Consider the following 24,329-nt stretch of genomic DNA (forward strand, 5'->3'; position numbering starts at 1 on the left):
GTGCAGGGACAGGAGGAGAGGAGTGTCTCGAGAGTATGGTAAGCAGAAGGTCATTTGTCATATCACTGAGGTGCTGAGAAGTTGGGTGGGTGTTTCAAGGTGACCTTCTGGATACCAGCCAGAGGTGACATGCACCTATCCCTTGGCACTTGAACAGGGAGGCAAATGTGTGTTTTGTCTGTTGAATGGAAAATATATACACGTTTAGACATGGGGTGCTCAGATCTTGTCTCCTCCCCTTTTCTGAAGTTGGGGGTGGGGAAAGAGATGTGTGGTGAGGTCGGGGAGAGGGGTGCCATCAAAAAGCCTCGGCTATGCAAGTTTCTAGGCCTTCTGTCTGAACTGCAATCACTTACAATGGAGGAAAGGGAACCTCTTTCTCTTAAGGAAACAAGGCAATTGTAGGCTGCACTGGTGTTAGAAATGTCCAGCCCTCCAAGTTACCTTGTCCCATTGACAAAGGTCTTAATGCGAATACACAGCAAGGTGCCGGCGGCTCTTCTCTTTCTACCCACCTCCTGGAAATGTAATGGAACTCTCCCCTGCGAAGTCCAAAGCTGGGCACTTTGTGACCTAATTTCCGTTCCTACTTCTCCTGTTCTTCCACCTCTTTTCTTCTCCCTTTGTCTTTTCCTCTCCTTCTGAATTTCATCTCCTAACCATCACAATAAACTGTTTAATCACCATTGCCAAGAAATGACACTTTTTTTTTTTTTTAATGAGACACAGTCTCACTCTGTCACCCAGGCTGGAGTGCAGTGGTGCGATCTTGGCTCACTGCAATCTCTGTGTCCTGGGTTCAAGCGATTCTCCTGCCTCAGCATCCTGAGTAGCTGGGATTACAGGCACATGCCATGACGCCCAGCTAATTTTTTTTTTTTTTTGTATTTTTAGTAGAGACAGGGTTTCACCATGTTGGCCAGGCTGGTCTCAAACTTCTGATCTCAGGTGATCCACCCGCCTTGGCCTCCCAAAGTGTTGGGATTACAAGTGTAAGCCACCACGCCCGGCCTGAAGTGACACTTTTAACCATTGTTTAAAGCATGAATTCTATGAGAAAGTATAGCACAAGTGTGGTTACAAATTACAATCTAAAAGGTTAATAAATGAACTCAGGAATACTACTTCTTTTATAAAGTTTCTTGTGACTCTCATAAGGAGACTCTGCAAAAGGTGTACATCCATCCACCTGGTCCCCTGTGTGCACACAAGCATAGCACAGATCCTGCTGTATCAGAAGCAGCATTCCATCGTCCACCTCCCTCACCAGGAAGGGAGCTTCCTAATGTTGGCTACCGCATCTGCACCCTGCTCTATTCCCCTAGCCTGGTGCCTGGCTAGAAGTCAATCCTCAATAAATATTTGTTGAATGAGGGGCTCCCAACTGCAGCAATAGTGCTGACCGTAATTCTGTAAAGGAACTCCTGAGTTTTGAAATGATACGAAAGCAGAGAACTCTGTTATTTACCTTAAGTTGCCTGAAAGTGCTGAAATGTGTTTGGTTAGGCTACCGCTGTATTTAATTATTATTGTTTAAAATTGTACAGTCTTTATGCAGGTGAGCAGTCTCCAGGCTGTCAGGGTCTCCACCACTCTGCACTGTGTGACTCCCGGCTGCTTTATATTCTCAAGTGACTGACCTGGCTCCAAAGGCCATTTGCTTTTGCTTCTCTTGGCCTGAATGTTCTTCATCAGAAGCCACCCAGAAGCTTTATTTATCACCCCAAGTTAAAGCTGCTTTTTCTCAAGTGACAGCATAGTTTTCTTATTTATTTTTCTATGTTAAATTTCTAGTGAAAAAATATTGTTAACTTTTGTTTCTGATTAATGGCACCTGATACAAGATAAGTTAAAAGGGCTTTGTGGATTAGCCTGGCACTTTAACCCTTGTTTTAAGCATGAATTCTATGAGAAAGTATAGCACAACAATGTAAAAGTTTAATAAATTACTGGGCATATACCCAAAAGATTATAAATCATTCTACTATAAAGACACATGCACACGTATGTTTATTGTAGCACTATTTACAATAGCAAAGACTTGGAACCAACCCAAATGCCCATCAATGATAGACTGGATAAAGAAAAGTGGAACATATACACCATGGAATACTATGCAGCCATAAAAAGAATGAGTTCATCCATTTGCAGGGACATGGATGAAGCTGGAAACCATCATTCTCAGCAAACTAACACAGAAACAGAAAACCAAACAACATATGTTCTCACTCATAAGTAGGAGTTGAACAATGAGAACACATGGACACAGGGAGGGGAACGTCACACCCTGGGACCTGTTGGGGGGCGGGGGCAAGGGGAAGGATAGCATTAGGACAAATACCTAATGCATGCAGGGCTTAAAACCTAGATGATGGGTTGATAGGTGCAGCAAACCACAATGGCACATGTATCCCTATGTAACAAACCTGCACGTTCTGCACATGTATCCCACAACTTAAAGTAAAAAAAAGAAAAAAGAAAAAAAAATCTTTAATAAATGAATTTAGGAATACTGCTTCTTATATAAATTAAGGCATGCCTAGACAGATTTTATGAAAGTATTAAGTTATAAAGTCTGAGTACTAAGGAGATTCATACATTTTGTAATTATATATGTAAAATATATTTTGTAGATATGATTCACCCATTATACATAACAGAAATAATATATGTAGAAACACATTCTTCCATTGGGTTCCAGGATTTATTTGCCCACTTTGGGACTTGAAATTTATATTCTGACCCTGAATTCTAAATGTCCCTGCAAAGAAACCTTGCTTTTGTTTTTTAAAGGAGTGGGTAAGTTGGGATGGAGAGGAGTTAGCATTATTTAGCACACATTGATGCTAGCGACATTTCATATTTGAGTTTATTAATTTCTAATAATCTGTGGGAGTTGTGAGAAATTTACAGTTCTTTTTCATAGACCTTTTATGCAGATGAGCATATTGAGGCTCTGAGGGATGATATAACTTGCCAGTGTTCACCAAGCTAGGAGCTGGCAGAGCCAACAATTGAACTCAGGACTGTCTGACCATTTCCAAATGCTTGTTTCTCCGGGGAGAATGGAATCAGACCCCCTCCTAGAACCTCTCTCTTCAACCACTCCCCAAGCTTCTTTCCCTGATGTCCAGCTTGGACCTCCTCCCCTCCACTTCCTCCTCTCATGGACACCTTGGAATTCAGAGACTCAGTCACCCAGAGCTACTGTCCTCCATCAGAAACCTCAGAGGAGGCACTTTCCACATCCCCCTGCCACTTGTGGATATCAGGACAATTGTTTATGCTGTTAACTTATTAAATGTAAAGTGAGGAGGATTTTACGTGCTGGAAAGAAAGGGAAAACACCTTGTTCTTGTTGGACTGGTACATTAAGAAAATTACAGCATGGCAGGGGCCAAATATGAATGCTTGAGTCATCACCTCTACCCCTCCCCCACTCTCCAGAGACAGAGCTCCTGCCGAGTCCAGGCAGCACAGGCCTGGGATTTGTCTGTATTCACTAGCTGCAGAACTGAATGGGGCCAGGAAGGCTGGGGATTTATTAGGAAAAGAGCCAAGTGTTTCTCACAGGAGATGAGGAGAGATATGGAAAGAAGAAAAGGAAAAAGGGAGAAATACAGAGAGAGGGACCGTAATGAGTGGGCTGGGAAAGATGGATTAGTAAGCCAGAGTCTCCTCGGATACTTTTGCCATTCAGAGCTTCTCCCTTTCATGTTTGATGTGTTAGATCTTTAATAAAGACTCAAACAGTACTTTTTTTCTTTCTACAGAGAAGTTTCTTCTGAATGTGCTGAGATGAGTCAGGAAGTGGTCCCTTTTTACATGGTTCGCAACTGACATTGTTTCCCCAAACCTGGGAAACAACATTCATCCAGTGTCTTCCCCGATCCCAGGGGATGCTCTGCAAAGTAAGGCTTCTTGGTGAAAAAACATAGCATTTTAAAAAGTTTTAAAAGTTCTCAACAAAGAATAAGATGAACTTTTAAAATCAGCATTTCAAAATATCTGGCCACAGTACCCTTTTGTCATAGGTGTTAACAATCCAAAGAACGTGGATCCCATGGGACACATTTGGGTTGTGCCATTCCAGAACATTGTGTTTTGGAGATTCCTTCCTGTCCAAAATGGCACCCCACCCAGCACATGTCTGGAGAAACTGAAACCTTTTCCTCACCTTAAGTGATCAATGGAGTGAGATAACTTTCACAGCATAGGAAACAATTCTTTCTTCTTGTCTTAGCAGAAAAGCAGTGGATATTTTTCAAATAGTTTATGCGTACGTCATCACTATCATTTCTCCCACTGTGTGATCCTTGGTAACTTTTGTAACCTCTCCGTGTCCCAGTTTCCTCATTAGCAAAATGGAGATAGTAATAGCTACCCCATAGAGTAATGCATGGAAAGCACTTAACAAGACAAGTTAACAGATGGTGGCTACTGCTATTATTAAAGAATACGCTGCACTTTCCAGGAGGGAACAATACATTTGAGAAGATTAGCTTTCTATAAGTAGAAACCATTATAATGGCACTTCCATTATATGATGATCACATTGTATTAGATTTATGTGACTTCATTGGATCAAGAGCTCCTTGAAGGCAGGCTCTATTCTTGAATTCCCTATGTCATGTTTTCAGCAGGAACAGTAAATGTTTGTTGAATGAAGTAATGAGGTGTGTAAGAAAGCCAAACAAGTTGACCAGTCAGTAAGTTTTACCCAGTCTCAAAGGAGGATGAGCCAGAGTAGGTTTCATGGGGACAGGAAGAGTGGGGGCTGAGATAATAAGGAAGGGCCTTGGGGAAGTAGGGTAGGCAGAATCAATCTTGTGAGGGATCAACAAGGAAGAGACCAGATGTCTGGGCTCAAAAGTCTTTACAGATGAGACAAAGTTAAGACCCGAGGGATAGCTTGGAGCCAGACTTTTCAGAGAATGACTCATTATAGACTGATCCCACAGGAAATTAAGAGGATGTGCTGCACATATGAGGGCCCCTCCAGTGGAGATCAGGTAGTATCAGGTGTTCCCAACCTTCCCCACTGCCATGTGCATGATAGATGACACCAAGTGTGTGACACATTCCCTGGTGTGCTGTCTGCAAAGTCATCCTTTCCTTGCCCCACCCCCGAAAGCATATCAAAATGCAATTAAAGGAGAATGATGTTGTTAAGGCAGTAACCTTGAAATCACCCTAATTTAGTTTTAAAGAATCACTTATGAATTTCAGCCCTTTGCCATCATTCATAGCAAGAGCTTGTTAATACATCTCATAGTGTTCCTCATGTGTGCTGCAACATGGCATTGAAAAACCGTGGGTCCAACATGTCATTGAAAAACCTGGGACCCCTTTCTAACTGAGGCCATAGGATGAGATGTCTTTAGTGAGTGGCTCAGGGAAAGGCCATGGATGTTAACCAGGTAGACAGAAGAGGGAGTAACCATTTATAGAGCACTTATGTCCCAGGAACTGAGCTACACTTTAGATTTGTTTTCTCAATTAAATCTCTTGACACACCTGGAAGGGAAGAATTATTATCCATTTTGTTCAAGTGAGAGAGGTCATTGGTACCAAGAAGATATATTTCACAAAGGATTTTTGAAGAATTGGAAGTGTTAAATATGGGTTTCCTCAACCTTAGATCTCCCTTGGTACGAGAGGGGCATCTCAATGTTCTTTTTAGAGAGGAAGACACTCCTTTTCCGGTTGTAGGGAAGAGTTTCTGGCTGCCACACTTCCATTAATTATCACATGGTCTCTTTGTGTTCTAGCTTGCCCTGCAGGGACATTCAAGGCCAGCCAGGAAGCTGAAGGCTGCTCCCACTGCCCCTCCAACAGCCGCTCCCCTGCAGAGGCATCTCCCATCTGCACCTGTCGGACCGGTTATTACCGAGCGGACTTTGACCCTCCAGAAGTGGCATGCACTAGTAAGTGTCTAGTAACGGCTTTGGGCTGGGGAGTTTGGTTCCCTGATGGTGCAAGTGGTGGGTCTGGGGCAAGGAAGAGAAAACATCATCCTTTGATCCCAGGGCAAAGCAGAATTGCTGGCCATGGTGCTGAAACATACAACTCCTATGCTCGGAGTTCAGAGGCCTTGTCCCTACGTAGCACTGGGTGAAGATTACATTTTTTCTTTCTTCCCCCTTCTTCCCATATAAGAGGACCTTCTCCCACCCCAGCAAGATAACTTCTGTTCATCAGATGTCAGACTGGAGAGTTCTTTGGATGCAAAATCATGATCTATTATCACTTCCTCCAAGAAGTCCCTCCTGGTGCCTATAGCTGAGAATCTCCTATCTCTTTGCTGGGTTTCCTGTATGTTTGTAACCAGACTCCCCTCAGAGTGCTCATCATTTTATTAATTGTTCAGTCATTCTGTACTTATCTCAGTTACCAAATGAAGACTATTGTGTGCCAGGACCATATATTCATCTTCTTGTGTCCCTTCAAATGCCCAGCCTGATGTAGCACTTGTGCTCCTGTCAAATGACAAGACCAGTGGCCTGACCACAGAATGCATCTCCAAGGCAGAAATTCTAGGGACCGGAGCTAATGCATTGGCTACATCACTCTCCCATTATATAATATAGAGGGAAGAGCAGTCTCCCTGCCAAAAACGGGGAAAGGCAGCTACACTCTCTGGATAGGGATGTGAGAAGGGGTGCATTTCTCCCAATATTCTCCCCAATAATTGTGGGAGGAGGCAATCACTACTGTCCCTGCACAGTACTTTGGATAATTTGCTCCTACTCCTCTGAGCACTGTAGCCCTGAAATGTGGATGACCTCTCTTTTAAGTATCCCATTGTATTTGGGAGTCAGTGCTCCAGGTTAGCCTCTAATGTGTTAGAATTTTCTTCTTCATTGGATAATGCTTCCTGGCTCCCTGTGAGCAGGGACCTTTCCTTACACCTGCTTGGACCAAATCCCTTCCATCCATCCCCATCACAGAAGAATATTTCATTTATACTTTGTTTGATGAACAGAAAAAGTGACTGGACTCTTAGTAGAAGAATTACTTAATTCCAGCCTTGTAGTGTATGTAACCTTTACTGAGTAAAGAGGGGGAATGAAAGTACCTTCTAGATCAAGTTCCTGAGTTCAATCAATGTGTATAGATTTGAACTGAGGAAAAGCTCATCCTGTTGTAAACTGATTTTCTACAGACCTCTCTCTCTGTGGGTTAATATTAACAAAAATGATTGTTTCTGCTGACCAGAAGTCTTGTTTTTCTGTTGTGCTATCTCCTCCACTGATTTCTGAGGTTGCCCTGGGGGTCTTCAATAAGCCCAAAAAGCATTGTTTAATGTACTTCTTTAGAAATCACTTAAGGATGCTGAATCACTGCTCCCTGGATGTTCAGACCAAAGACTAGTCTCCATGATTGCCAAAGTATATGCCCAGGGACTCACAGTATTCCTCCTGAAAACGCTCCTTTCCATTCCTTCTCATTAACCCCTCTCACTGGCCGGCCTCCCTCTACAGATCAACCATGCAAATAGAAGCCTCAGCCTCCCAGCTTCCCACTTCAGCAGACACACCCTGTAAATTCATCCTGTCCCTGGGTACGGTCACCTAGAGGAAAGGTAGACCAATGACTAAATGCTCAGAATGTTGATGTGCTGCTGCCCTCCTTGCTATAGCATCTCTCTCTTCTCTCTCTCAAGGCCTGTCTTGCAGCCATATGATCTGATGTACTTGAACCAGCAGGACTAATACCTGGCTAATACCTGGGGGATAAAAAAGCAGAAATTTCCCAAAGCCTCCAGTATGTACTTTCTAGATCCTGACTCCACTGGACCTACTCATATCCCGAGTCTACCCTCCTTAAAATCAGACCTGAACCAGGCATGGTGGCATGCACCAGTACTCCCTGCTACTTGGGAGGCTGAAGAAGGATGATCACTTTAGCTTAGGAGTTCAATCCAGTGTGGGTGACATAACAAGACTCCCATGTCTAAACTAATGACAATAATTTAATAATGATAATTAATAATAAATCATACCTTATAGGTGTCTTCCTCCTGTCTCTGGTCCAGTTAGCTCTGGGGTTACATATGCTCCCTATAGTCCCACCACAGTGTCCCCATCTTACCCAGAGTGGAGGTGATTATTAGACATGCCTATGTGTGACTACAGCCACCACACCCTTTACATGCCTCTACTCTCCAGATATAGCAGGCTTTAGCATGCTTGGGTCAGACCAGAAATCGCTGAATCAAAGCCACATGTGGCTGTGGTGGCCAGGCCTGAGAGAAGCTCACAGATGCACTGTCCAGCTCTCTGCCTTGGTCTGCAGGGACACGCACTTGCTGAGGGGACCCATAGGGCAGGGCTGAGGTGCAATGCCATGCTAGGCAAAACAAGTATAAATAAATCTATTATTTTATTGAACCTCATTATATATTTGATTTATTCTGTGCCAGGAAAGTATTGTATGAAAAAGTCAATTTGTTGGCTTTCATAATCTCATTAGGGTTTCCTTTTAAGGCATTCTAATTGGAGGTGCCATCTGTTCTTTTATAAAGGCATTGCACATTACCACAGTAAATAATTTTTCAGATACAAGGAGCATATCTGGAGTTGTTGAGGCAAGGCACAGCCCTGTACTGTGGCCTTGGGGCTCCTGCTGGTTCAGCAGGTTAAGCAGGGCAGGAGTGCAAGGGCCCAGCCCAGCCTGAGACACACTGGTTGGGGTGGAGAAGGCACAGGTGCTGGTTCACTTTGCACATTCACTCTTCCGTCCATTCCATCAGGAGATAAACACAACCTGACTGGGCACTGTGGGTACCCAGGTAAAGAAGGAGAGCTTTGTCTTTCTGAAATGCACAGGGCAGTGGACATCTACAGCGTTCAGGTCCTGTGGGCATAAGGGAGGGAGGCAGTGTCAGGAGAGATCAAGAGCCGAGGCCTGGAAGTCTGGAGGGGCCTCAGGTTTAGTGTGCAGCCGTTGACTTTAAATGGATTATATCAGTAGTCACATTCATTCACTGGCAGTATTGGAAAGTTTATAAAGAGTTTTAGAACTTTAAAATGTGTCATTTGACAAGGCTATAAAACATATAGTGCACTAAGAATTAATATTTTTAATGAATCCTGTTAATCTCTTGGGGCTGGCACACATATAGTCATTGTATTTTTGTAGTGCTACAAGTGTTAATTTATTTCATGTAAACATTTGCAATGCATGTTACCTTTTGCAGCCCTGTTTAGGCATTTGTTTCTTTTATTTTTAATCTACTGGGAGACCCAGGGACCCCTCCACCGTTGACCTCTGAGATGCCTCTGTGTGTCCAGCCTTGTCCTTGAATTTTGTCAGTGGACTGCACAGGGATGCAGGTGCACCTCGAGGTGTCAAAGGGGCTGGTGTGGTCTCCAAATGAAGTCAGAGGAGGGTGGCTTAGAGAGCTCTGTGTTTTGAGTCTGCAGTCACATCACTGCTGCTGGTCTCTGGACGACTAGCTCCCTTCTTCCTTCTTTTCTCTCCCCCCTTCACTTCTACCCAGGCCTGCAGCTCTAGATCTTCCCAGTACTTGCTCATATCCAAGAAGATGCCTCTTCCCTCAAACCTAGGCCAGGTATGGAATGAGGTGGGAGCTTAGGGGATAGCTAGAGGCAGGTGACAAGTGACTCCTCACCACTCCCTGCTCACGAAACTCCCTGAATAAAGACAGACTACCAGGACAGTGGGAATCACCTTCAGTGAGGAGTTACTGAAGGGCTACTGACAGTAAGGGGAGGGAGTCATATGAAAAGACAATGGGAGGGAACAAGGGGAAGGTGCAGCCCCATCAGCAGGGAGGGGTTGCGAAGGTTATGGACTGAGGAACCAGCTCTGAGCTTTGGGCTTGCTGTGCTTCTGCTGAAAAAGCCGCTGCCTTCCTCCCTGTAGTGCTCCCTGAGGCACTGCCCAGAAGCCCTCAGTTTACCTGGTGAATCCTGGCATCCCCAAACTGCCTCAGTCTTGAGTGGGTTCTGGGAAAGCTCATAGAATCATTGATTTCATTTAGTGGGTGGAAGATGGGCTTTGGCACTTCAGAGACAAAAGTTTCAAACTTGATTCTGTCTCTTGCCTTCTCTGTGACCTTGGTCTAAATCCTTGATCTAAGCTTTCTTACATTCTGTCATTTTATTCTCACGACTTCATAATAATGTATGCTTTTCTGAGTTATTATGAGGATTCAGCCAAATAGTATTGTAGAGTCCTTGGCACAGTGCCTGGTTCATAGTAAACTCTCAATTGATGTTAGAACTTGCTTTGGTTACATCCCTGGAAAGTGTGAAGATTGCAGCAGATATTGAAGCTTCCAGCATGAGAGGATGTTGGATATCTGAAAATAAAAGTGATGTTGCTGGGGGAGCCCAGGCTTGACGCCATCACCGAACATCACAGCAGAATCCATGATATGGTCCCAAACCACACAGTCGCCTTGGCCTAAAGAACCTGCTGAAAACAAATGAGAAGGTGACTGCCCTACCCTGCGACCTGGTGTGCAGTGGGAGAAGGAAGGAGGCACAGGCAGAGCTTCTGAGAAGCTGCCGAGCTTGCTGTCCCTGGATGAGAGGTGCCAAGAAGCTGGGCAGGAGCAATGGCTCACAATACTGGCTTTCCATTCCCAGGCAGCAGCGGCCTAGCAGCTCCTCACACTGAGACACACTTCCTTCCACAGGAGGGCCAGATGGCAAGGGAGACATGGTGGGGTCAGCCGGGCAGAGGGACAGCCAGGAACACATTCAGAGGTGAACAGCAATGTGAAACCCCGCACCATGTTGCAGGGCTTGGCTTCTGTTTTAAATAATTTCTAGTTTACTGGGGGACGAAATGGAAAGGAGGAATTTATGAAGCAGGTGAAAACAGATAATTATGCCTTATAAAATTGCTGCCTGTGAAAAACTATACAGAAGGACTGGTGTGAAAATAATTACCTTGTTACATTGCTGACCACAAAAACCCCTTTTCTGTCACTCACATGGAAGAAATTTTGATGGATCACAGAGGCAAGCTAGTGCTTGCCTTGTTTCTTTTATTTCTTCTTCAAATGCAATGGGCTTCCCTCTGCAGTTTTGATCATAGAAATGGAATGAAAAAGGGGTCATTGTGTCCCTTGAGCCCACCAGCCGACCCCTTAGATGAGGGACACAGTGCCTGCCAGTCTTTCGGGGTTTCCCTGGAGGCCATCCCTGTCCTCCCTCCTGACTGCCACTGAGAGGCAGGGAAGCTTAGTGGCAGGGGCAGGGGTTTTGAGTTTGGCTCCTGACGGTAAGACCTGGGGCAAGTTACTTAGCCTTTTGGAACACGAGCTTCCTTCTGGATAAAATTGGGTATGCTGGAACTCAAATTACGAAGTTGTGAGAATTAAAAGCCAGCAAGCAAGTGAAGCTCCAGGATGAAAACTCAGGTCTGTCTGACTCTAATTCCATGACCTCAGTGATGTTGCAAACCATCGTGGCGATGACGGTGATTGGCTGTTATTCTCACACATGAATCTACCTTGCTTAGAGAAGGATAAGAATCTGCTCTTCCTTCTCCCATTCCTGCATAGTCTGGTTTCTCTCCTTTAAGTTCATGTTTCATCTTTTAAGGTGCTGGCAGTTGTTTCCCTCTTTTATCCCAGGCACGACAGGGCAGTAGTGGGGTGGGGGGGGTGGTGTCCCTGTGGCATAAGGATCATGTCCCTTGGACAGACTGCCCAGGAGTGGGACATTCCCAGGGCCTAGACCCTGATCTTCCCAGGGAAGCAGGGTGGATGGAGAAGAGTGCATAGGGTTTAGAGGGTAGAAATGGCTTTGGTATGACAGAAACAGAATGACGTCCTCTGCAGGTGGCCTCTGCAGCCAGGTTTGGTGGCCATAGAGCACTGTGGGTCTGTAAGGACATGAGCTTATAAGCCCTCTGGTCTTGGGCACAGGATCTACTGCATCATGCTCAATAAGATCCCCACTGATGGTTTCCTTTAGGTCAGTGGTTTTAAAATGCAGTCCCTGGACAAGCAGCCTCCGTGTCACCTAGGAACTTACTAAAATTAAAAATTCTCAGCCCCAACCCGGAGCCACTGAATGAGAAGCTCTGGAGGTGGAGCCCAGTGATCAGAGTTTTAACAAGCCCTGCAAGTAACTCTGAAGGCTGTGAAAGTTTGGGAACATTGCTTTAGAGTTGGGTCATATTCCTCTGTCCTTTGCTTTATGACTTCTGAGGAGAAAGGCCATTGGGTGAATTCTCACAGACTGGAACCACAGGGCCTTCCCCTCCCCATCAGTGTCCTGTGTGCCAGGCTACAAAGCTGCAGGGAGGGGGGCTGTGAATATGTATGTGAGAGAGAGGAGGGGTGGGGTCTGATGTGAGTGTGAATGTACGAGCGCATCTGTGTTTATTTGAGTGGTTCAAGGGAGGGTCTCACTACTTCTCAGAATAATCCCCACCTGTTCTGGCTCAATTTCTATTTCATTTTCACTCTTTTTTTTTGAGATGGAGTCTCACTCTGTCACCCAGGCTGGACTGCAGTGGCGTGATCTCAGCTCGCTGCAACCTCCACCTCCCAGGTTCAAGCGATTCTCCTGCCTCAGCCTCCCGAGTAGCTGGGATTACAGGTGCTCGCCACCAGACCCGGCTAATTTTTGTATTTTTAGTAGAGATGGGGTTTCACCATGTTGGTCAGGCTGGTCTCGAACTCCTGACCTTGTGATCTGCCCGCCTCAGCCTCCCAAAGTGCTGGGATTATAGGCATGAGCCACCACGCCCAGCCCATTTTCACTCTTGAGTGGTCAGAGCAGTGTGAAGACCTGCAAAGGACATCATTAGCTGGGGCTGGGAGCAGTGACCAGGGAGAGAAGCGAATGGAAACCAGGAAGCACAACGTGGCTGGAGTGAGCTCAGCGGGGGCTGAAGGAGAAACTGAAACAGAAGGAAAGTGACTGATGGGCACCATTTGCCTGAATTCAGATAGAGGATCCAGAGGGTAGCCAGTGTAAATGGGTGATGGGCCCCAGCTCACCTAGGAGGAAATCAGACCAAGAGGAAAACTCTGAGGCTGCTGCTGCAGGGAGGAGCTCTTCAGGCCAATAGGGCAATAAGCATTCCACATGAGACAGGAATCTAGTGTCGTAAATTGGGGACTGCTTGCTTGTCTGCATGTCTACGCAATGAGGGTGATTTTTTTTTTTTTTTTTTTTTTTTTGAGAAGGAGTCTGGCTCTGTCGCCCAGACTGGAGTGCAGTGGCGCGATCTCGGCTCACTGCAAGCTCCGCCTCCCGGGTTCACGCCATTCTCCTGCCTCAGCCTCCCGAGTAGCTGGGACTACAGGCGCCCGCTACCACACCCGGCTAATTTTTTGTATTTTTAGTAGAGACGGGGTTTCACCGTGTTAGCCAGGATGGTCTCGATCTCCTGACCTCGTGATCCGCCCGCCTCGGCCTCCCAAAGTGCTGGGATTACAGGCGTGAGCCACCGCGCCCAGCCGAGGGTGATTTTTTTTAAAATTTTATTATTATTATACTTTAAGTTTTAGGGTACATGTGCACAATGTGCAGGTTTGTTACATATGTATACATGTGCCATGTTGGTGTGCTGCACCCATTAACTTGTCATTTAGCATTAGGTATATCTCCTAATGCTATCCCTCCCCCCTCCCCCCACCCCACAACAGTCCCCAGTGTGTGATATTCCCCTTCCTGTGTCCATGTGTTCTCACTGTTCAATTCCGACCTCTGAGTGAGGACATGCGGTGTTTGGTTTTTTGTCCTTGTGATAGTTTGCTGAGAATGATGGTTTCCAGTTTCATCCATGTCCCTACAAAGGACATGAACTCATCATTTTTTATGGCTGCATAGTATTCCATGGTGTATATGTGCCACATTTTCTTAATCCAGTCTATCATTGTTGGACATTTGGGTTGGTTCCAAGTCTTTGCTATTGTGAATTTTAAACAGTTTTCAAAAGTCGACCTTTTGACAAGTGTTTACTTGGGTTAATCTAGGGCTTGCAAAATGGTAAAAGAAGGCTGCTTTGCTCCAGCTGAGCTTTACCCATCGCTGACCAGGGCTTTAGTGTAAGTCACCCTGTGTGTTCTATTTGATAGGTAAAGAGACTGATATTACCCCGATATGTAATCCATGTTGCCCGTTAAAAAATACATTTGTGTTTTTGAAGGGGAGGTAGTCTGTGTTCTCCTTGAGGTGAACTTCAGACAAAGGTCAAAGATCAATAAGAGTCAGAGGGCAAGCCTAGATTTGGGTCCCCGCCCCATGCTGGCCCCCGCCCCATGCTGGTAGATGGTTTATACATCTGGATGCAAAAGAAAGGAGTGTGACTGCAAGCTGGAAGCTATCTATAACTGTCACCGCCACATCAGGAAGGGTCAGCGTTGCCTGTGTAAATGTGCTTTCACACTTCTGTAATCTACAATTTCTTTTCATAGTTGTTTGACCCAAGTGAGTATAACCTTTTTGAGGAATTGTATAGCTCTAAGTTTTAAGCTAAAAGCCAGGCACACAAGCTAACATGTTTGTTTCAGAATTTCACAAGAGCATTTGGAGTCGCAGATTGTTGACACTCTGAGCACTGCCACCCCAAATCCTCCCAATGTTAGCCTTCTCCCTCCAGTAACCCTGAGAGGCAGAGGCGGTCATGCCACTTTTATTGTTCTGAGCATTTGTCATGACAGCTCGTGTCTTGTGCAGGGCAGCGTCACTCCATTGCCAATAGCAGTAACCCATCGCTGGGGGAGAGGCCTTCTGGACTTCAGATTAGGCACTCCTTCCTCACTCCTGGCCATTGGTCGGTCCTTAAGGACCAATGCTCAGCAGGCCAGTGATTTTAATGCTTAAGGACAATGTACCCATCTTTTTAAAATTATCTCCTTGAGGCTAAACACTTGTTGCTTTAACTGTTCCCCAAATTTCCTGACCCATGCCCCTGCCCCTCTGCCATTTGTCCAGGCTCCTGGCTGGCCTTTTCTGAATCTCTCACATTTATCGATAAAGCTCTTAAAATATAGCAGCCAGAATGAGACTTGTGATCCTCACTCCAGAGCAAGGTTCAGTAGAAAAGTCATGGATTTTCCTTGTGATTGGGATATTGCAACCTTGTGTTCACTTTGGTTGCAGTCACTGAAACTGTGAGCTCCCACCACATGTGGCAGCCACTAAACAGCCAGTGCTTTTTGTTTGTCCCCTCAGGAAATGCTGTCTGTTTGGGTCTCCCCTATGTGCACTTATCAGTACGATTTCAGACATTTTACCTTGTGGATTTAGGCACAGTGCACTTTCACGTACAGATCATTTTAAATACTGATTTTTATCATCTTTGAAATAAGCAGTGTTAGTATAATTGCTAAGAGTGTGGGCTCTGGAGCCTGTGCCCAGGTTCAAGTCCTGCTCTACTACTGAACAGTGATGTGGGGCAAGTGACAAAGCTTTTCTGTCTTCATTTCCTATTCCATAAAATGGGGATAATATTGGAATCTGCCTCACTGCACTGTTATGGGAATTAAATGCAATATACTATTTAGGCTGGGCACAGTGGCTCACACCTGTAATCCCAGCACTTTGGGAGGCCAAGGCAGGCAAATCATGAGGTCAGGAGTTCGAGACCAGCCTGGCCAATATGGTGAAACCCTGTCTCTACTAAAAAAAACAAAAAACAAAAAAAACAAAAAATTAGCTGGGCGTGGTGGCATGTGCCTGTAGTCCCAGCTACTCGGAGGCTGAGGCAGAAGAATTGCTTGAACCTGGGAGGCAGAGGTTGCAGTGAGCCAAGATCATGTCACTGCACTCCAGCCTGGATGATAGAGCAAGACTCTGTCTCAGATAGATAGATAGATAGATAGATAGATAGATAAATAAATAAATAAATAGAACAATATTTGGCATACAGGAATAATTCAATAAAAGTAAGCTATTTGATTTTATTACTATTATCAGAGTTGTCTACCCTACTTTGATGTAATTTTCAAAGCAGCTAAAATCCAAGCACAGGCACTATTATTTAGTTAACATTTCTTCCTTCAATATACAAGTATTTGTATACTTTTAGAAGTTACTCTTGTGGAAATCTAGGTTTACTCTGTACTCTATACTCTTTTTCTTCGCAGGCTAATAAATTTTTAGAGAAAGAAAGAATGTTGACTGGCCTGACTTACACATAGAGAACACACACAAGTTCTTGTCGGTCCTTCCTTGAGGCTCACAAAGCACTGATTTACTTGTGAAGTTCCAGAAGGAGGGGATTAACGTGAAGTGCATCCATGTAATCTACTCCCTTCTCTATTTTAAAAATCAGAACAAAGCTGTCCTCTCCATGACTTTAGGGTCCCATCTTGCCATGAATGCTCCTTTGTGGTCTCAGGCAATTGTCTTGATGTCAAATTTATAGGTTCTGGTCCAAGGCAGAACTGGCCTGGAATGGATGCTGGAACTTAATTGTTGCCACAGCTCAGCTTCTTCAATATTCTCTGCTCCAATTGTTCACCTCTAAGGCGAAGGCAGTCAGGAGTGAGTGGCTCTGCATCCTCTGTCCTCTACCAGCCTCTCACCTCCTCCCCCAGGCAGGAGGAGGCCTTGCTTTGCACACCCTGAACATTCTCAGCTATTCAGAGCTATTCTGGTACCAGAATCATGCCTGTTCACTGGACTGGAAGCTCTTTGACATGCTGATTTGATTTTTTTTTTCTTTTAAATCTGCTTCATGACCTTACAGAGCAGGTGTGTCCAATGCAGTCAAGTGGTAAGAGCCCTACTGTGGAATCAGGCAAACCAGGGTTGACTCTCAGCTCCACTCCTTCCTCACAGTGTGGCCTTGGGTAGGTTACCTAACTTATCTGAATCTCTATTTTTATGTCCCCCAAAATGAGGATATTGTTTATTATTGTGTCCATTGTGAATTGTATGTAAAATGCCTAACTCAGTGTTAGACACATGCATAGTGCTCAATAAATTGTTGTCTTTGTTTGGGTTTTTATGAATAATGTTTAAGAAGTGGGTTTTGAGTCTCTAAGATATGCAATTAAAAATAAGAAAACATGGCCAGGCGCAGTGGCTCACGCCTGTAATCCCAGGACTTTGGGAGGCCGAGGCGGGTGGATCACGAGGTCAAGAGATTGAGACCATCCTGGCCAACATGGTGAAACCCCGTCTCTACTAAAAATAGAAAAATTAGCCAGGCATGGTGGCACACACCTGTAGTCCCAGCTACTCAGGAGGCTGAGGCAGGATAATCGCTTGAACCCAGGAGGCAAAGGTTACATTGAGCCGAGATCATGCCACTGCACTCCAACCTGGGCAACAGAGCGAGACTCTGTCTCAAAACAAAAACAAAAACAAAAAAACATTAAAAGTATAAGTGCAAAGGCTTTTAGATCAAATTCTCCTGGAGAGCCATCCTAGGTTAGCTAAATTCTGACCCCATCACTCCCCTGTCTCTACCCCATCACAATGTGATTACAAATCTGTGTACATCCTGTGCTACCATCTTGGTCCCTAGCTTCTCACAGGTGGTCCCCAGATGGCCTTTTGGTCCCCTTTGTCTTCCCTCTCCCATTCATGACAATGGCACCAGATCTCGATTTCATTTGGCCAGAGACCAAGCCCAAATTTCACAGTGGGATCTGAGCTGTGGCTCACTCCTAGACCTCTTGCCAGTGCCTCGTGGTGGTCACTTTTCAGAGTCACCACTGCCAGTCAGTCCTGGAACCTGTATTGATCCACTGGACCCTCTGTTGATGACCACTGACATTGTCCCAAAGCCAGGTTCAGAATCTACCCTGAATCCCATTGCACTGGTGGGCCCCTGTCTGTACACCCACCTTTCATCAGTATGCTTCTCAAAGTCTGTCCCTACATCTGAGCGTGCAGCCTTCTACCCTCTCCAAGGACCAGTATATTTCCTGACATGTCTTGGAGACTACCTATACTCTCCTTCATTCTCCAAGTCTCCAGCTGCCATATTGGAAATCTGGTACCAGCCAACCTTTCCCAAACCAGGACCGTGACTTTCCAGATTCCCTGGTTTGGTAATACATGTGGATGTCGCATGGATGCTAAAGCCAGACCCACACACATCACTGATGGCTTCACTTGGGTGTGACAAAGACCAGGGATCCCAGTGTCTTTGACTCTGATCAGGTATTTAGAGGGAAGCCACTTTCCACTTGGCATAAAGGTAGATTCTGAATGATATCCACAAAGAGCAGAGGCTGCCTGGCTAGGGATCTCTCCATAACTGGAAGTGTACAAAAAGGTTCTGGTGATGCCTGCCAAGAGGGTTTCTGAATAATGTATGAAGTTAGGTAAAGTGGACAGGAATGAGTCTTATAGTCAGTATGAGCAAGTCCATGCTTTCTGGATTATGTGTGCCATAGTATGTGAAAGCCAGCATTTTGTAGTGATTTATTTTGAAACTGTGTGTTTGCTTTTTCTGAGAAGCTTTCCCCACAATTGGCTGGAAAATTCCAAGTCTGAGCCAGACACCTGAGAACTGCTATGATATGGGATTGGCTGTGGGCTTAAAATCTGGACTTTCCAATGTATAAATAATCACTGATGATTTTGAAGACACAGAGCAAGCTGCAGTCTGAAGTCAACCTATAGAAGGCTTATGATTCCCTCTACCCTGTGCCAGAGACTACCTCCACCCCATTAAATAAAAAGTGTTCTGGCTCTGAAGCCACATCAAGAAGGGTGGCTTGTCTTCAAGAGGCTGAAGGATAGAGAACTAGAGGCTAGTTGAACACTAAGGTCAATCTGTCCCCCCTTCCCATTCTGGAGACTAGTAGGTTGTGGCAATGGTACTAATAGGAATGGTGTGCTGGCCCCTCCTTGGCTGTGTCTTAGACTTGCAGGAGATGCCCAAGGTGGCCTTTTAAGCAACTCCTCTGAGTCACCTCAGAGGTTTGCCTTTCCAGGCTTACCTTGGAAATGGCAATGAAGGGTGCTCAGTTGTGCAGGTTGGAGTGAACTTGCATGGCAGCTGTGTAGTGAGATGAAGCCAGGTGCAGGCTGTCTCTTCTGGGGCAGAGGTGCCCAGAAGGTGAGGGCTGGGGTGGGGTGGGGGGCAATGGTCAGTGGGAACCCATGGTCACTGCCATGCCCTGCCAATACGCCATGAGCAATAATGGAAAGCCACTCAGTTCTCACAAAGAGATTGTCATCTACTGGTCAGCAAAGGGGAACTGAGCACCAGGTAAGAATTGGCTCTCCCTGTAAGTGAAAGGCAGGCTTTGTGCCCACACCCGGGGACAGGGTCTGCATGAGGCTCTATGAGGTTAGCCATGCCCATACCCACACCCGTCTGCACAGGTCAGGTTGTGAAGCACCAAGTCTTCGGAGACAGAGACCATACACCATTACCATGCTGTGTGCCATGGTGCTCCACTACTCAGTGATAGCTGATTGGAATAAGAACACATGTGCATACCTCTAACACTAATAACTGGCATTTATTAAAGTGTTGCTACAGTTTAGGCCCTGTGCTAAGCCTCTGACATGGTTTTTCTCAATTAACCTCAGAGATTATAAGACAGGTATTACAACTAGTTCCAATTTATAGGTGAAGGAATTGAGGCCCAGAAGGGCTAAATGACTTGCCCAAGTTTCCACCTTAGTGAGCAGCAAAGCCCGTATTTCCTTCTAGGCCTAACAAGGTTCAGGTCTCCAGCTCTTCACCCTCAGTGCTAGTCTACTTCCCTCGGGAAGGAGGAGGACTATTGCCTCTGATGTGACCTGGCATCAAATTAATGGTAGAATCCCAGCTAAGATGGGGAAGGATCACATTTTGTTGATTAGAACTAGTTATGTGCTCTCCATGCAAGGCAGCTGGGAAAGGTGTCTTCTGTGAGACTTGAGAAGAGAACAGAATTGCACAGGGAGGCCCTAGCAACCCCTACCGAGTATACAGTTCCCCATGGGTGAGTGTTTGGGCCCATTCAGTGTTTCATTAATATAAACAATAATACTGCCACAAAAATGCATATCCCTATATTTGTGGAGGAAATTCACCTAGAAATAGAATTGCTGGGCTACGGGGTGCATGCACTTAGAACCAATCAATATTACAAAGTGCTTTCCCAGAGGCCTTGGCCAGTGTACACTCTTCACAGCAGTGTGCATCAGGCTTCTCCACACACTGGCCTGATGATGCTATCAAGACTTTTATTTTTTGCCAAGTTGGCTGACCTCCTAGTCATTTTGATTAGTATTTCTCTGATTATAAATGAGTGTGTATTTTTTATATGTTTATTGACCAATTTATTTTGTCTTCTGGGAATTGTCTGTTTATAACCCTTGCCTTTTTCTATATTTAAAAATTGATTTCTAGATGACAATTAATTATATGTGACATCCTGCCCTCCAGCCCTCCATTTATTTTTAACTCTGTGGATACTTGTTTTGTCATATTGAGGTTTTAAATTTTTGAACTCAAATCTGACCATCTTTTTCTTTCTGGTTTGGAGATTGGTGTCTTGAGCTTTTGACTACATTTTATATATGTCCTTCCCACTCTAAGGCATGAAAACACTCTCTTATACTTTCTTTCTTTTTCTTTTTCTTTCTTTTTTTTGTTTTCTTGAGTCAGAGTCTCGCTGTGTTGCCCAGGCTGGGGTGCAGTGGGGCAATCTAGGTTCACTGCAACCTCCACCTCCCGGGTTCAAGCAATTCTCCCACCTCAGCCTCCTGAGTAGCTGGGCTACAGGTACGCATCACCATGCCTGGCTAATTTTTGTATTTTTAGTAGAGGTGGGGTTTTGCCATGTTGGCCAGACCGGTCTCAAACTGCTAGACTCAAGTGATCCCCCTGTCTTGGCCTCCCAAAGTGCTCTAGTTACAGGCGTGAGCCACCAAGACTGGGCTTTTATACTTTCTTTTAATTCTCTGTATGGTGTTTATGTTTAGTTCCTTCTTCCATCTGGAACTTTATTTTGCATAGGATGTGATATCAGTATTCTTTTTTATCTTATTAAAAATAACATCACATGAGCTCCACCTGAATTGTCCACATTTTGGTGAGATGTTTCTTTTATTATATACTAACTGTTTGTGTATGTTTGTCTTTATTCTTTCTAATTGGTGGTTCTGTCTGTTCTGGCACCAGTTCTAAACTGTTCTAAAGATGGTAGCTTTCTGATATGTCTCAATGACTGGTGAACTAAGTCTCTGTATATTATTCATTCTCAAAAATAGCTATCCCATTCTTAAACATTGTTTTCTTCAAGATGAATCTTACAACCAGCTTGACAAATGTCATTAAACAATCCTGTTTAATCAGGTTTGGAATTGCGTTGGATATATAGATTACTTTGGGGATGATTCTCTTCTTTGTGATATTCTTTATTCCATCCAGGCATGAGGTATTCAAGTCTTCTTTTACGTTCTTCGGTAAAGTTTTGTAGTCATCTTCATAGAGGTCTTGTGAGATTTAATCCTAGGTATTTTATGGTTTTGTGGCTATTGTGAATAAATAATTTTTTATTATATTTTCAAACAGGTTATGATTATTAACAGATGACAGTGTAGTGGTGGGAATAGTGAGCTTTCTTCTGCTGGGCATCTTGTGTTAGTGGACATCTAACAGAGGCTGGCCAACAGGGAGGGACTGTAGAGGGTGTTTGTCACCAGAGATACACTGACCACCAAGGTTTCATTGCATGCCATGAATTACTGTGTCTATGAAATGTCAAAATCAGGACTTTCTCTTGGGTGGCCTATAACACCCTGGAAAGTATACTTACCTTTTTCAATTTCTTTTTTGTTCTCTTGACCTTGAATTGTTGTCTTAGGAACGAGGGCCTTTTCTGGATACCTGGAGAGAGGCAGCACATGTCTCTTTTACAGCTGCATAAGCCAGTGCCTGGAAGGGTCTTCTGTGTATTCCCAAGGAAAATGGAATGAGTTATCCATGAATATTTAACCCACAGTCACTTCCCAGCTGTTATCTTGATGCCAGTCTGATCTGCGGTCTCTAGAAAAAGATGGAAAATTATGACAACTAGAAAAAATTCTGTCATCTAGGAAGGGGGCTCTTAATCATTTTTGATGGACTGTGGAGATGCAGGACTCCTCCCCGGGCATCCCCATCTCTCAGGAATGGTGGGGAGATAGGACTTCTGATCATACAGTAGCCCAGAGATTCCATCCTATCTGCATGCAGCAGGGACTCCTCCAGTCTGGTCCAGATGGTTGTCTTCTTGTAAAAGAAACACCTTAGAAGTCCCATACCCTTCCCTCATCAGTGCCTAGTATCCAAAAGTTCAGCAGAGTATGTGTTGTGTGGAACTAGCCAGGTTCTGCACTCCTGAGAGTGGCTTGCGAGGAGCTGAGATCCTTTACCTGCAAGGCTTTCATCGTATGTGACCTCCATGCCTGATGGACTTTGGCCCAGTGGCTACCAACCAGATCTCCAGATGCAAAGCAAATTCCTATCCAGATCTGAATCTCCACACTCGCATCTGCATGGAGAGAATTACTGAGCTCTGGGCTGTATCAGGATATACTAAATCAAACGAGTAGTTTTGGGTGGTTCAGGGCCTGAGTGCATCAATTAGAAATAATGTCCAGAACAAGGAACTCTGTAGAAGTTCTGTCCTGTAAGACCTATTCCTCTGTTGTGCCAAAGACTGAAGTGTGTGTCAATGTCTTTTCACTTCAAGAAGACTCTAACCGGCTTGCTTGGACTGTTGCCTCCAGTGACAGCAAATGCCTTGCAGCCTGTCCTGGCAGGATGTGGCCTGGTATGGTGATCTTTCAGCAGGAAGTGCTCTGGGGATTCTTCCTCTGACACACTAGATCAGAGGTGCTATGAGCAGGGCTTGGCACAAGGACCCTACCTGAAGGCCTGGGAGAACCTATACAGGAGGTCTGCTTGGGGTCTCAGGGGCCCTAGGCAAGGAGATGTTTTTCCTGCTTCACAGGGCCTTCAGGTCAAGTGTTCTGCACAAAGTCTTTTTTTTTTTTAATTGTACAGGTGTGCACTTGGTCCCTGTTTCCCTTCTAGAAAGTGAATAGATGGAAAGGGACTCCCAGATAACTATACCAGGCAGTCCCTTATGCATATGAAGTACACTAAGGATCACAGAATGCTTTAACCTATGTTATGCCATTTGATTCTCCCATAAAGAGGGCAGTGTTCCCTCCAAGTTCCCATAGCACAATGCCTGGCCATCTCCAGGCTCAGGGGGATAGATCTCCACTAGCTTTGTCAGTCAGTGGTTTGTGTGGCTGTTGTGCAGGTGCCTGTCTCCTTTGCAGACCTTCAGCTTCTCAGGGTAGACATCGGTGAACTTTTCATAAACCCACATACACAGCACAGCACACAGGAGGGTCTCAATAAACACAGATGGATTGATCTGTCAAGGATCAATGAATGATTAGGCTGAGAGAAGATAAGTGACTGCTTAAGGTCACACTTTGGCAAGGCTAAGACTCAGCCCCAGTTTTTTCTTTGAATCCAGTGCATCTTTCCTCACTGTAGAAAGCTTTTGATGCTGCATTTCAGGGGTATGAAAGGGGTCTTGAAAGCCATGTCTTTAAGAAGACATGACCTATAGTTCTTGACTTGGAGCATTTCCAGGGGATTTTCAGGGATGGCAGCATATTGTACCTTTCCACTCTTTGGCCCCACCTTGAGCCACAGCTAGAAGATTCAACCTTCTATCCCTCTCCCGCATGGATAGTAACCTGAGACTAGTCATAAATACCTCCCTACTGAGGTGCACTGCCTCCCAGGATCCAGGGGCCTCAGCCATCCTCTAAGGGCTTCTGCAGCCCCAAGGAAACCTAGACTCTCAGACTTGAGCTCAGGCTAGGTAGAGGGGCTGTCTCTTTTCCCAGAATGTATAATCTACTTCCTTTCTCCCAGACAATTGGCTTCATTGAAGCAGGAGAAACAATAAGTACTTTCTACAAACACTGGTTTTGGTAAAATGTGTAACACTAGGCTCTTTGATGCTCCTGAAATCCCTCTCAGCAGGGTCCCTCCTTGTTTTGACTAATCATTTCTTCTTATTACTAACTGTTATGATTAGGAGAATTGCCTGAGTACAGGCCCAGTGTTTCCAAGACCCTAATGAGCAACACATGCAGACTCGCTTAGCATAGTCCTGGAATCATGGTTGTTCTGTTTCCTCAGGGAAGCTGCTGAGATGCCTCAGGGACAGGAGCATTTTCCTGCCTCTGTGAAATCTTCCCCCAGCCCCCAGAAAATGCTTTGCATCACAGCTGTGTTGTACAGCATTAGGTGCCTCTACCCCAGGTGGAAGAGTTGTTAAGGATGAGATTTGGAACCTGCCAGCCCTGCACTCAAGTCTTGGTTCCACCAGTGCATGAGTTGGGCAAGTTTCTTTA

General features: G+C 45.0%; 1 protein-coding gene across 1 annotated transcript in view; it reads left to right on the top strand.

The window, feature by feature from the left end:
* EPHB1 (EPH receptor B1) overlaps window positions 1-24,329 on the top strand; it is a 467,125-nt gene that overhangs the window by 306,971 nt on the left and 135,825 nt on the right. Inside the window, exon 4 of the mRNA XM_001151617.7 lies at window positions 5,772-5,927. Within this exon, the coding sequence (XP_001151617.1) occupies window positions 5,772-5,927 (156 nt within the window). The remainder of the gene's footprint in view (window positions 1-5,771; window positions 5,928-24,329) is intronic.

The sequence above is a fragment of the Pan troglodytes genome, chromosome 2, assembly GCF_028858775.2.
Source record: "Pan troglodytes isolate AG18354 chromosome 2, NHGRI_mPanTro3-v2.0_pri, whole genome shotgun sequence".
Taxonomy (NCBI): Eukaryota; Metazoa; Chordata; class Mammalia; order Primates; family Hominidae; genus Pan; species Pan troglodytes.